This window comes from Arvicanthis niloticus, chromosome 4, assembly GCF_011762505.2.
Source record: "Arvicanthis niloticus isolate mArvNil1 chromosome 4, mArvNil1.pat.X, whole genome shotgun sequence".
Taxonomy (NCBI): Eukaryota; Metazoa; Chordata; class Mammalia; order Rodentia; family Muridae; genus Arvicanthis; species Arvicanthis niloticus.
In genome coordinates this window covers 53,794,132-53,808,686 of record NC_047661.1, presented here as the reverse complement: position 1 = coordinate 53,808,686, position 14,555 = coordinate 53,794,132, and the positions used below count along the sequence as shown (strand labels likewise).

General features: G+C 33.0%; 1 protein-coding gene across 1 annotated transcript in view; it reads left to right on the top strand.

The window, feature by feature from the left end:
• The window catches only part of Si (sucrase-isomaltase), a 76,499-nt gene that overhangs the window by 44,534 nt on the left and 17,410 nt on the right, over nt 1-14,555 (top strand). Inside the window, exons 28-36 of the mRNA XM_034500576.2 lie at nt 4,549-4,717; nt 6,896-6,992; nt 7,091-7,203; nt 7,290-7,415; nt 8,680-8,808; nt 9,499-9,609; nt 10,916-10,978; nt 12,536-12,652; nt 13,923-14,010. Of these exons, the coding sequence (XP_034356467.1) occupies nt 4,549-4,717; nt 6,896-6,992; nt 7,091-7,203; nt 7,290-7,415; nt 8,680-8,808; nt 9,499-9,609; nt 10,916-10,978; nt 12,536-12,652; nt 13,923-14,010 (1,013 nt within the window). The remainder of the gene's footprint in view (nt 1-4,548; nt 4,718-6,895; nt 6,993-7,090; nt 7,204-7,289; nt 7,416-8,679; nt 8,809-9,498; nt 9,610-10,915; nt 10,979-12,535; nt 12,653-13,922; nt 14,011-14,555) is intronic.

The window sequence follows — 14,555 nt, the reverse complement described above, 5'->3', positions numbered from 1 at the left end:
CCTCTGAGTGTGTTAATCTTTGGCAGACCTCTAAGGAAACAGCTATATCATGTTCCTCACATTATGCACTTCCAGCTATCCACAACAGTGTTTAGATTAGGTGGCTGTACATGGGGTGAATACCCAGGTGGAATGGTCTCCTGATGGCCCCTCCTTCAGTTTCTGTTCCATGTTTTGTTTCCCTATTTGCTCCCTTGAGCATTTTTGTTTCTCGTTCTAAGTAGAACTGAGGCATCCCCTCTTGGTCTTCCTTCTTCATGAGCTTCATGTGGTCTGTGATTTGAGTCTTCGCTAATCCAAGCTTTTGGGCTAACATCCATGGAGATATGTTTGTGTAACTATCTTCTTTTGGGGTTTTTGGAAGATTACTTTCTTGCTTTTTCTAGGTTGTAGTTTCCCTCTTCGTGTTGGAGTTTTCCACCAATTATTCTTTGAAGTGCTGGATTTGTGTTGAGATACTGTGTAAATTTGGATTTGTCATGGAATATTTTGGTTTCTCCATCAATAATGATTGACAGTTTTGCTGGGTATAGTAGTCTGGGCTGGCATTTGTGTTCTCTTAGGGTCTGTATGATATCGGTCCAGGATCTTCTGGCTTTTATGGTCTCTGGTGAGAAGTCTGGTATAATTCTTATAGGTCTGCCTTTATATGTTACTTTGCCTTTTTCCCTTACTGCTTTTAGTATTTTTTCTTTGTTTTGTACATTTGATGGCGGGAAGTATTTCTTTTCTGGTCTAAACTATTTGGAGTTCTGTAAGGTTCTTTCTTTCTTTTGGTTAGGGAAGTTTTCCTCTATAATTTTGTTGAGGATATTACTGGTCCTTTTAGTTGGGAGTCTTCCCCCTCATCTATACCTATTAACCTTAGGTTTGGCCTTCTCATTGTGTCTTGGATTCTTGTATATTTTGGGTTAGTAGCTTTTTGTATTTTGCATTTTCTTTGACAGTTGTGTCAATGTTTTCCATGGTATCTTCTGCACATGAGATTCTCTCTTCCATCTGTTGTATTCTGTTGGTGATACTTGTGTCTATGACTCCTGATCTTTTTAGGTTTTCTATCTCCAGGGTATTGTCCCTTTATGATTTCTTTATTGTTTCTACTTCCATTTTTAGATCCTGCATGGTTCTGTTTAATTCCTTTTCCCGTTTGGTTGCATTTTCTTGCAATTCCTTAAGGGATTTTGTGTTTCCTCTTACTTATTCTTTGAAGTGCTGGATTTGTGTTGAGATACTGTGTAAATTTGGATTTGTCATGGAATATGTTGGTTTCTCCATCAATAATGATTGACAGTTTTGCTGGGTATAGTAGTCTGGGCTGGCATTTGTGTTCTCTTAGGGTCTGTATGATATCGGTCCAGGATCTTCTGGCTTTTATGGTCTCTGGTGAGAAGTCTGGTATAATTCTTATAGGTCTGCCTTTTTCCCTTACTGCTTTTAGTATTTTTTCTTTGTTTTGTACATTTGATGGCGGGAAGTATTTCTTTTCTGGTCTAAACTATTTGGAGTTCTGTAAGGTTCTTTCTTTCTTTTGGTTAGGGAAGTTTTCCTCTATAATTTTGTTGAGGATATTACTGGTCCTTTTAGTTGGGAGTCTTCCCCCTCATCTATACCTATTAACCTTAGGTTTGGCCTTCTCATTGTGTCTTGGATTCTTGTATATTTTGGGTTTCCTCTTTAAGGGTTTCTATCTGTCTACCAGTGCTCTCCTTAAGTTCTTTGAGAGTGTTATTTATGTCTTTCTTAAAGCCCTCTATCATCATCATGAGAAGTGATTTTAATTCTGATTCCTGCTTTTCTGGTGTGATGGGGTGTTCAGGGCTTGCTCTGATGGGGGAGCTGGGTTCTGATGATGCCATGTAACTTTGGTTTCTGTTGCTTACATTCTTGCTCTTGCCTTTTGCCATCTGTTTAACTCTAGTGCTGCCTGTACTTGCTGTCTCTGACTGAAGCCTGTCTTTCTAGTTATCTAGCTTGTGTGCTCTCCTTAAGTTCTTTTTTTTTTTTTTCTTTTTGTTTTTGGTTTTTCGAGACAGGGTTTCTCTGTGTAGCTCTGGCTGTCCTGGAACTCACTCTGTAGACCAGGCTGGCCTCGCACTCAGAAATCCACCTGCCTCTGCCTCCTAAGTGCTGGAATTAAAGGCGTGAGCCACCACTACCTAGCTCCTTAAGTTCTGGATTGAGTGGACCTTCCAGTATGTCTCAGGTGGAATCAGGTGTCTACACAACAGCAGACCTGGCAGAGGTCTCATCCAGGCCTCAGATCTGAGAACTGGTTTCTAAGACACTATCCAAGTTAGAGCACCAGGGATCCCTGCTTCCATTGGGTTCTTGGAGGTTGGGGACAGAGCTGTCACCCAAGATCTGCTCAGTGCTCTGGCCCAGACCAGAAGGAACCAGTGTTCTGGGCTGGGAGTGACTTCCTGGGTCCTTTTGTTTCCCAGTTACTCCCTGTGTAGGGCGGGCCCTGCTTGTCTGCTTACTTAAGATACTGCCTGAGTTCGAGTGCCTGGAATCCCTGCTTCCCCTGGGTTCTTGGAGGTTGGGGGCAGAGCTGCCACCCAAGATCTGCTCAGTGCTCTGGCCCAGACCAGAGGGAGAAACTCAAGATGTGGGAATCGGGAGAGCGGGATTCGAACGCGCGCACCAAGAGATGGTGAGCCCTCTTCGGGCGGGCGCCTTAAGGGCCGAGCCACTGGCGGTTCCTGAAAACTTTTAGTTTAAAAGAGCAGTATGCTAACTATTGGTTGTATGAAATATTTCTCCAAATTTAACATTTTTAAACAACGTAGGACCATACAAAGAACTAATCCAAAAATTTAGTTTACTCCATTGATATGATTACTTTTTGTAGGGCCAGTTTTTGATGTTAAGGTTCTATTTCCCAATTGGTTCTTGATTTGTCAGTAATGAAATCTATGAGCTAATTACTGGGCAGAAGAGACAGGCAGGACTTCTTGGTCACTTGAGGTAGGCAGGGAGATACAGGAAGAAAAGGAAAGAAGGAAAACAGAGTTCACCATGCTTTGGACAGAGAAGAACTAAGAGCCATGTGAGATCTCAAATGGAGTAGCCACACAGGGGAGTTTAGCAACTGAAGTTTAGGGCAGGTGAGAGAGGCATAGATAAAAATATTATTAGGACCATGGTTTTCTAGGTGAGTGATAGTAATCAGCAATAATGTCCAAAGGCTAGTTGAAAAAGAACAACTGTGTGTGTGTGTGTCTTTTATCCGTGGATTAAAGGGAAGCTGGGAGAGGACTGGTAGTGCAGCCCCCATCCCAGAGCAAAGGTAAGTACAGCTAAACTACATGTAACGACTTTTGTTAATAAATATTAGATTCAATATTATAATAATATAATTATAACAAATTCATACTAAAATACATTGTATGTGACAGTACATTAAGCAATTAGCACTGTGCTATGCAAACAAGTTATGAAAACTGTTGAGATGTTTGTGAGATCTGGAACTTGATACATATTAATAAATATAAATTGAGACAAATCTGTATTAATTTTATATTGTATGAATTTATTAAAATATCATTTTCTTCATGCTTACCAATTGCACCAAGTTAAAAGGCATTTTCATTTAAGTTCACCATGTCTTCTTTAAAATGATGGCAGAAAGCTTATGGGCAGTCTTGATGCAAATAAAGAAAACTCTGACTACCCTGGTTTAATAAGATTTTATTACAGATTTTTTTTTTGTAGTTTGAAGGGTTAATAAATGAAATCATTTGAGAAACAAACACTTGGGGGCAGGTAAAGTACTACTATTTTGCAATGTTAAAAAAATTACAAAGAAGCTTTGAGTGTATCTAAGATTTTTTTCATAATATTAATTCTTGAGATATTGCTGACCTCACTTTCTTTTCCTCCATTTTTCTATTTTCTCACAGACAATTATATTAACAATCCCTATGAACCATGTATTATAAATACAGAATACAGTAAGAAAACAGCTGAATGTAGTAACTGGAAAGAACTTACCATTGAAATACCCATTATGATTGTAGCTTCTGATAAGATGTATTTTTAAAGTTACAGAAGATAAAAATAAAAATAATGATGATTCCATAGGATAAATAAAAATAGGTCTTATTTATTTTTAAGATATAAATGAAGAAATTAATATAATCTTTATCAGTTATAATTTTATCATATATTGAACTAAAATATAATGATATTCTCAGCTAATAATAATGCTAATAATTAATATCATAATTATTTAATAGTATTATATCTTGCATAATAGTACAGAAAATATTTTAATTATTAAGTCATTAAATTAGTCAAAAGAAAAAATATGACAATAATTACCTATATTCATTTGATACCTAACAGTAATTAGGAGCATACAAAAAATTAATTCCTCAGATTACAAAGAAAGAATTACCATCATTATTTGCAATGTTACTTACTGTGTGCATGCATACAGAAAATGCATTTATTTGATTTCTGGAAAATAAAAGTAATTATAGTTACTGCTTTTTAATTTTCCATATATTTACAGAGATAGACTGGTTTGTTTCCTTCTGTTTTCAGCTGGGATTCTCGCCTGCCTGGATTTACCTTCAATGATCAGTTCATTCAGATATCTACACGTCTGCCATCACAGTATATATATGGTTTCGGGGAAGTGGAACACACAGCATTCAAACGAAATTTGAATTGGCATACTTGGGGGATGTTCACAAGAGATCAACCTCCTGGAGTAGGTACCAATTTGTGGCTACCAAATGAGGCTGCTAAGATAGTGATGAAGCTCTAGTTCACTTCTTTGCAGGGTGATAACTCAAGTCTGAAACACTTAATATAAAGAAGAATAGAGACTTGAACTGCTAATGGAATGGTTTCCTGAAAGAAAAAAAAAAACCTTAAGATTATCAGAAATTATAGAAAAAAGTAGAAAATATACATTTTGTGAGTATTTTTAAAAATGTTGAACAATTTTTTTTTAGTTTCTGGATTTTGTTTTTAACTTTGGAAATACATTTAATTTTAATTTATTTATCTTTTTTTTTTTTTTTAACACACTGAGCCTGGGAAATGAACCAGCAGCCATTTTTAAAGAGTGAGTCTCTCTTTCTAGCAGTAGCGGAATGCAACTTACTCCTAGCTAAAGGTGGGACACCCTGGCTCTCCTTCCTAATCCATAATCAGATCATTTACAGGTAAATGTTCTGAGGTTATATGAGCAGTAATCATGCTATATTGAGAAGATAGCATTTCACAGAACTCTTGGACATCCCTTGTTTCCTTTATGTCTCCTCTTTTGAAATGTAATCTGAGTACAGAAAATTGATACAGAGGTATACATATCCTAAATTTGATAGAGTAGTCACAGGTGATCATAATCATCACTTTGAACAGTGGTACTTCTCTGCATTGAGCACAGCTACCTGCTATGATAAGATTCTTTGATCAAGGTTGGTGGCTGCTCAAATATGTAGATACACTTAAATTTGAAAAACAATTTAACAACATGGCTATTTAGAAAAGCAACATCGGTAAGTTCTCTGCTCGAGTCTATGACTTCCCTTACCACGATTTTTTTGGCTACGTTTATAACATTATTTCTGAAACCTTCCTGTTGGCACGTGTCAATTTTAATCAGGACAGCAGTTGGCTACTTCCATAAACTATCTTGCCACTATTGCTCAGTGTGTATACCTTGTTAGGTATGTCGTTATTTTATCATTGTAGGTGAAAGCATTGGTCAAGTGAGACCATTAATATCTTTTCTACCACCAGCAACTGGCTTAGCACCTCTCTAGCATTTATGTGTTAGATAAAAGAATACATACAAAGGCTGTATCAAAATTATTTCCAAAGAACTCTGCATTATTAATATAGCTATTATTTGATTAACTTGATCTTGATTTAAAATTGATTCCTCAGTAGTTCCTTAATTTTTCCAACCACATAGAACAGAAATACTTATAGGATTCCTGGAGGTAACTGCTTGTGGTATATATACATCACTATTAGTGATTTGATGCCATACTCCTATATCCCACACATAAATCTGTACATTTTATGTGTTCAAACTACTACTTATATCCTTAACAATATTTTCATGTGTTCTGATACTTCCAAGGGTTATGTTTTGATATCAGAACACATTTTTTGAATACCCAACACATTAAAAAATAAATAATATTAATTGCTATTATTCCAAATATATCATGAACAAAGATGTTTTAAAAACTAACTCACCATCAGTTTTACTTGCAATTTCTACTTGAAGGATATATTCATTAACAATAAAGTAATATTGCACTTATTTGTTCAATGATATGCACAATCAATACTGTTTTTTACCATACTGAAAATGTATCAGCATTTTTCAAAAGAGTGCTATATCAAAATTATTTCAAAAAAACTCTTTAATATTAATATAGTTGCTATTTGATTAATTTGATCTTCATTTCACATGCTAATATATTACTAAAATTTGAGTTTGAAAATAGAAATTGCATTCTGAATATGGAAGTCTATTTTTATAAACTTTTTGTTCTTGATAGTTTGATTATTCACGTTACTATGTTTATTTCCAGGACATTTTATTCTAGGAATAGTGCTAACTTACAAATAAAGCGAGATACCTAACTTCCTGCAAGAAACAACTACTGTACCATCAGGGTTGCATGTCAATAACTGTCACATACTTTTTGGATGTTCCATATTTTCTTATTTAATGGCATGCTCTATAGAAGTATCCATTCAAAAAAGATGTTTAAATGAAGTGCATTTGTTTTATTGAAGTATAGTTGAATTTGCTAATAAGGAATAAATGAATTTCCAAGCTTATTGTTACTGAATTTAAGCAACATTGATTTAGCTCATACCTAATTGTTCCTAACTATACATTATGTTTTTTAAATTTTAGTATAAACTGAATTCCTATGGATTCCATCCCTATTATATGGCCTTGGAGGATGAGGGCAATGCTCACGGAGTTCTTTTACTGAACAGCAATGGAATGGGTAAAGCTATTATTTGATTAATTTCGCATATAAAATAGGTGATCTAATAACAAATATCTCTTGCAGATAAAAACTTAAGTCTTATTTTGGATTTTCAGATGTTGCATTCCAGCCAACTCCTGCTCTAACCTACCGCACAATTGGTGGAATCTTGGATTTTTACATGTTTTTAGGACCAACACCAGAAGCTGCAACAAGGCAATATCATGAAGTAGGAATGCATATTTATTAAAAATTAATAAAGGTTTATTTATAATGTAAAGTACTTCTTTTATCTAACTTATAATATTTTTAAAGGTAATTGGCTTTCCAGTCATGCCACCTTACTGGGCTCTAGGATTCCAATTATGTCGTTATGGATACAGAAATACTTCAGAGATTGAGCAACTCTACAACGACATGGTGGATGCTCAAATTCCCTATGTATGTATATCAATAGCATGTGGATTCCATAAAGACAGAATGAAATATTTAAGCACTGTATTCTTTGGGATTACATTAAACATTTGGCAATAATGCTTATATTTCAGTAACATCTTATGAATTAGATGCAGGATTTTTTGCATATTTTTGTCATATACATAAGTAAGGAGCTATAATATTCCGCTTTTGTTTACTTTCCTACTTTAAAGATCCTGAAATGTTCTAAACAAACCTCTTTACACATTTTTTTTCTTGCATAGATAGTGGCTGGCTTAGTCATGTGTGTTCTGTGTTCTCTATGTTTGAGTAATCTGTAGAATGACTTAATGTGACAAGTTTGAAGGAGTTTGACATGAGCCATGTGAATGAGGGCCTAAGGTATATAGTTGGAAGAGATAAGGCTGAATGACAGACTTTACAGAATATGTTGTTTCCATAATGATCAGGAGATAAGTTTAATCTATATTAAAGAATTCTTGTAACACATAAACACACCAGTATACAAGGCTATCCACATAAGAGCTCATTTTACATTAAGAACTCATTATAAACATTGGTTTTATATCAGAATCTAATATTACTGAATGCATTATTATCAGAAAAATAATTACACCCAAGCACATCAATATTTGAAAATGAGATTTTCCAATATTATCCTAGTATGACAGCTAAAGTATTTACATAAACTGGAACAATTTAAGAAAATATCAATTGACAGAAAATAGTTGGCAAATTAGTTGTTTAAGACTCATTTGAAATTTCAAATGGTAAATTTCAAATTTGGTGCTTTAAAAATATTTCCAAATACTTAAATGTAAACAATGAATCATTTAACTTATTTTCAAAATAAATTAAAATTATGTAAAACCAAAACATTTAAAATAATTGATAAAATTTTAAATATTTTGTTTCTTGTGTTACTGTTAGAATTAATTAAATTATCTTGAATGGATTTATGGTTAATATGACTATAAAAGCATTTTTGATATCTGCATATTAATTTTAGATTTTAAGTGATCACATTACTGTAATTTCATGGCATTAAATCCCTTTGTCTCTGTTTTCCATGGAATCCAATATTGAAGTATTTTTTAATTTAGAATTTTTACTTCTCAAATGAAATTATTGTTGAATTATTGACCAAACCAATCATGCATATAAAATTGTTCTTAGTCTATTTTTCATTCTTGATCACCTTTTTTGACTTCTTTAATACAGGTCTCTCCAAAGAACTCTTCCAAATTGTTATTATTTTCTATTTTAGGATGTTCAGTATACAGACATAAATTATATGGAAAGGCAACTAGACTTCACAATTGGTGAACGATTCAAGACTCTTCCTCAGTTTGTTGACAAAATAAGAAGCGAGGGAATGAAATATATTATTATACTGGTCAGTATCAATTTTTAAAGGAATTCTATTATTTGTTTGTATTTACCTCTCTAAAATGAGGGTATAAAAGACTTTAAAAAGAAAAAGGAGGGCACCTTTGGACTTAGAGCATGTTGATGACTCAGTAATTAAGAGAACTTCTTTTAAGGAAAAGCCCAGTTTTCCCCAGCTACCTGAAAATAAGTTCTGTGTGTAAATACAAAGTCACATGATAGATATTAAAGACAAAATGTACTTTTCTCACCACTCTAGTTGTAAATGGCTTCAACTTAGACAAATGACAGTAGATATTTTTGTTCCCATATAAACTTTAGATGTTCTTTTGAATTTCGTCTTCTGTTTTTTCTCATTTAAAATTTGGTTTCCTCTGGGATAAATAAAAATAATCAGTGAAAGGTAAGTTTATCAATATACTTTATGGAGCAAGCTAGACAACTGAAAAATTCATCAGATTAAAAATGAAACTAAAAATCATTCAATAAGCTTACTTGAGTTCTTAGCAGTTTGTTTTGTGAATTTTTTAGAACATGGCTGTAGTACTGGTGTTTGGCCATTTCTTCAAATGAGAGCAGAAAGTTGTGATATTGCAAAGGTAGAAAGTTACAGTGTCTCAGAATGGCCACCCCCCAAAATTGGAGATTTGCTCTGTATGCAATTTGCTTTAATTGTGTATTGTTATTTTAATCTTAGGATCCAGCAATTTCAGGAAACGAAACACAGCCTTACCCTGCCTTTGAACGAGGAATAGAGAAAGATGTTTTTGTCAAGTGGCCTAACACAAATGACATTTGTTGGGCAAAGGTACTCAATACTGTTAGGCTGGATAATCTTGAAAATGCTAGATATTTTTGTTTTGTTTTTAATATTTTTAAAACATTTGGAATAAAAGATAAAAAATGTATTTAATAATTATATATATATATATATATATATATATATATATATATATACACTATCTTATCTAAATCTTATTAGGAACAAATAAAAAATTCATATAAATCTTAAAACTATTTTATCTTTAAATTATATCTCATTGTTTAAATATGTTTTGTGTTTTATAATGAAACTTCCTATAGTGGATGCTGTGATTAATACTTATGTATTCTTACATTTACAGAAAGCATCTTATTGATAAAAAGAGTAATGGTTTAGGCTTTGTTGTTATTTTGTTTGAGAACTAAATTTATCTGATTAAAGTGAATAAGAAAAGTCATTCACTGAACGTTACAGTGATACTGAGAGTAAAGTGAATTATGGGAATATTTGGATTTGATTTCCTTATAGTATTTTTAAGGATTAAATAGAATGGGGAAATTAAGAGAATGCAAACTGAGATTAACCTCTACAGCAAGAGTAGCTCTTCATTGGTATGGCAGGAACCAGCAGGACAATCTTGGGGATGAAGAATAGTGAGCTGCCAGGAGTTAGAGATGGTAGCTTATAGTAGGAAGGATGGAGGTAATGGTTTCCCAGACATGGAAACTGTTTTCCTATACAAACTGTGTTGAAAGAGAGAGAAATCAAATTGCCCTTTTTTTTGCAACCTCTGGACTTTAAGGTTTGGGCGTCAGGGTTAGTTATTTTTTCTGACTTCTGTAACTAGCACATTTCTTAGAACATTGGGCCTGTTTTATGTCCCTTGATTAGTAAGATTTTTCTTTAATATTAAAGAAAAAATCCAATAATATTTTAAATAGAATAAATGTTACAAACTCCTATGTTGATGACATAATTTATTAAATATGTTTAATTTTTTTCTATTTTGTTGGTCATTGTCATTGTTGTTGTTGGATCCAAATTATGATATTTGTGATAAAAGCATTGAGTTCAAGCACAGTCTGAACACAAGTTAATTGATTTTATCACATTCGTGGTAGTTACAGTACATGCTAAAATTTACGGAATGTGGATGAAGAAAATAGACATATTTTAGACACATTTCTGTAGATTTAAAAATATTATAAAATGAAATGGATAAGGTAAAACTATTGGGATTAGAGGGACAGAAATATAAAAGTTAGATTTTGCCTCTAATAACATTCCTAATTTATACAACAATCATACCCTATTCATCTTGAACTATTATTCCCTTACTACTTTTTTACAGGTTTGGCCAGATTTACCTAATGTTACAATAGATGAGACCATAACAGAAGATGAAGCTGTTAATGTAAGTCTTGTATTGCTAAATTCCAAAAATCAGATTTTGAAATTAAATGTTATATTAGCATATACTTAAATTTGAAGATTTTTCTTTTCAAAGGAGGAAAGTTTTTTTTAAAATAATTTCTATTAGATTCTTTTTCATTGTCTTTTCTAAATTTTCCTATATAAAAAGCTTTATGAGTAAGTAAATAAAGTGATTGTTAGTTTTAAATCACATTTAGGATTTTCATCTTATCACACTAATGTTTTTCTTTTGTTTGTTTGCTTGTTTGTTTTTTGGTTTTGATTTTTTTGTTTTTTTTGGGTTTTTGCTTTTATACCACTTTAATTATATGCAAGTATTAACATCAGTTCTAGGTTGAAGAACTAGTAATACATGTAAATTGTCAAGAAAGAAGCAAGACAATAAACACAAATTGTCAAAGAACAAGCAAGGCAGTAAACAAAGTTCCATGAACTTTCCCATAATCACTGTGTCTAAGGGTTTATCAGGATGACCAAAATATCTGAGCCTACTTCCCTTCTAGCCCAAAGTCATTTTCATGCCTGAAGTCTACTTTCTTGTTCTAGCCTAAGGTTAGATTCCTGCCTGATAATTTTAGGTTTCAAATGCAGGTCAAATTGTTAGGAAGACTATTTAGCATATCAAAGTCCAGCCAGGCACTAACAAGAATTACTTGTTACAGGAACCTCTGACTGGCATAACCCACACCCTACCCTGAACTTTTTCAACCCAGGGGCTGGGCTGTCTTTTTTTCATCTTCCCTCCTTTATGTAATCTGCTGCAATTGCTCCCTGACTCTCCCATTCCCCCACCCTTTTCCTTATGTAGCTCATGGTCATATCTAGTCCACACTCTTACAGATGTCCCTGCCTCTGGCTATGCTCTCCTGTGAACTTTCCCCTCTACGATACCTAGATTCAATCCATGTCCTTTCCTTTAATATTTTTTTTTTATTCACTTAACATGAGATGTTATTGTAATGATACTTTTCTTTCCTTTGATTACCCTATATCACTCAGCATACTATTCCTAGATTCTGTGATGATAAATGGGGAAGTATTACTATGCCTATCTTGTAGAAAATAAGTTTTAAAGACACAAGTTATCACAAAAGACAGAGTTTTTACCTGGATCTTCTCCCAGAAAACATCAGTTGCCAAAACTTCCTTAATTTGTGGGTTGAGGGTTTGTACACATCTCCTTTTTCTGTGTTTAGATGCCATCTGGCTTGAGCTTGCACAACCCCTGTGATTTACATGTGAAACTGCTTTATTTTGTCCAAAAAGTGCTTGTAGTCATCTGACTCTGACTCATGGAATCATGTAGTCCGTTTTCCCCAAGATCCTTGAGCTGTTCTCTCATCACCCACTTAAGACTGGGAGGCACACTTTCTTTCTCTTTGCACTTTCATCCCTGTCCTCATTGCCATGGGATGTTGGAGAGAAACTACATTCATCATTACTCATGTGTAACTAGAGAATCTGAAAGCAAAGTTCTGGTCACATATACATGTTCTCTGAGGACTAAGAGCATGACTTTCTATTTTGTTTTATTTAGGCTTCCAGAGCACATGTCGCATTTCCAGACTTCTTTAGGAATTCCACATCAGAGTGGTGGGCAAGAGAAATTTATGATTTCTACAATGAAAAAATGAAGTTTGATGGCTTGTGGATTGTACGTGAGCTTTTATGACTTTTTTTTTTTAAAATATTTATTCTGTAGTGGTTTTGTAAATATAATAATGCCTACATAGCCTTGTAGCTTAGCTCACTTTTTTGTTGCTAAATATTGTTATACAAAAGACTGCTAGAATAGAACTTCAAATTTTCAATATATATGTATGACTGTTACTTCCTAGGTTTTTCCACTTGAGAAAGTAGCCAAAGTAGTCTCTGCTTTTAATTATGAAAAAAACATTAACTGCTCACTTTATTTTACCTAGTGCAAAAATGTCACACTCAAATATTAACAAAGGTAATGCCTTTCTTATTTTAGAATAAACTTTACAATTTGTTATAAATTTTTTTCAGTATCATTTTGAGATAGAATAAAAAGAATCTACTTTTCTATAGAATGCAGGAGAATGTACACAATGTTTGTCCAGTTTTTGATTGGTTTGATTGCTGTGATGCTTTGAACATTAATATTTATATTTACTTAGTTTTAAGAAAAATTTAATGTATTAACATACCTATAGGATACAAAATTCCATGATGCATAATAGATGATTAAAAATCATTTATCTGATATTCAAACATCCGAAGTTTAAGAAATATTTCATAAACATATTCTTGAAAATTAAACATAGGTCAGAAAAGATAATTTTTTCTCAAGTGGAGGATGTCATTTTATGAAAGTTATTCAAGTATCTGTCCATTTTGCTCAATTATAGAAATTCTAATCCAGTAGAGGTGCTCCTTGTTACTTCTTGGTCTTATGGCTGAGATCAAGTATAAAGATGCCCCTTGAAGTTGTTTACCTTGTAAACTACATCTTGTACTTTCAAACATAAAACAATTGATGTCAGTTTGAAGTAAGGCTAGAGGGAGTAGAGGTTATAAGGTATATATGATCATAAATTAAATCATGGGACCTTAATATTTAATTCAGTCTTATTTGCATAAATCTACATGAGAAATATAGTATTTTCTGTTTCTCTAATGAGACATAAATTATAGAAATCCCTTTGAATTTTCTGAGCTAAACAAGGCAATTTGATGAAATGTTTTATAATTTTGAAATATGAAGAAAACAAAAAGCAGTTCAAACTGTTTAACTTTTTTGTACTTCAACACTCCAAATTAATTACTGCAGTTCTCTTTACTTCCCAGATAATCCACACCTCTTAAAAAAAAATGACAGAACCAACTCAGTCTCCTGAGTTCTGGAGTTATAAACTTGTGCTTTCGAATTACTCTTTTTAACTTGTTGTTTTCTCTTTAAGGATATGAATGAGCCTTCCAGCTTTGTAAATGGAACAGTTACAAATAAATGCAGAAATGATACACTAAATTATCCACCTTATTTCCCAGGTAAAATTTGATAGCTATACTTTTTATAATATTGTATCATTAGTATTGCTTATTGTTTATGCAGGCCTCAAGTTATAGTAATTATAAATTTATCCTAAAATTTCAGTGGTCAGTCACACAGACCAATATGTTCAACTTCATGCCCAATATCCAGCAACTCAACACTGTTTTGAAGATAAAAATAAATGTTTTGTTTCTGTACTCACAATTCTAACTGAATTTAACTTTGTGTTACGGATTTTGTAAGAATTTTCTTAAATTATTTAATTCCTTTAATCATTAAAAATTGCTTAGCAATTTTTTTCTAAGAAGGGGAAATGGAAGAAAGTTATGATTTTCTGCCACTTGTAATCTGGTGACAGAAAATGTCTGAAAGAAGGTAGCAAGCAAAAAGTTTGTTAAAGGCAAGAGCAGCTTTGGTTTTGAGATTTTTGCTCTAAGTGGATTATTTTAATGAAAATATACTGAGTCAACATTTGTTGTTTAAATGAATGAAAAGCAATAGGAATTTTAGCAATGTACAGATGGGTTAATGGTACAATACC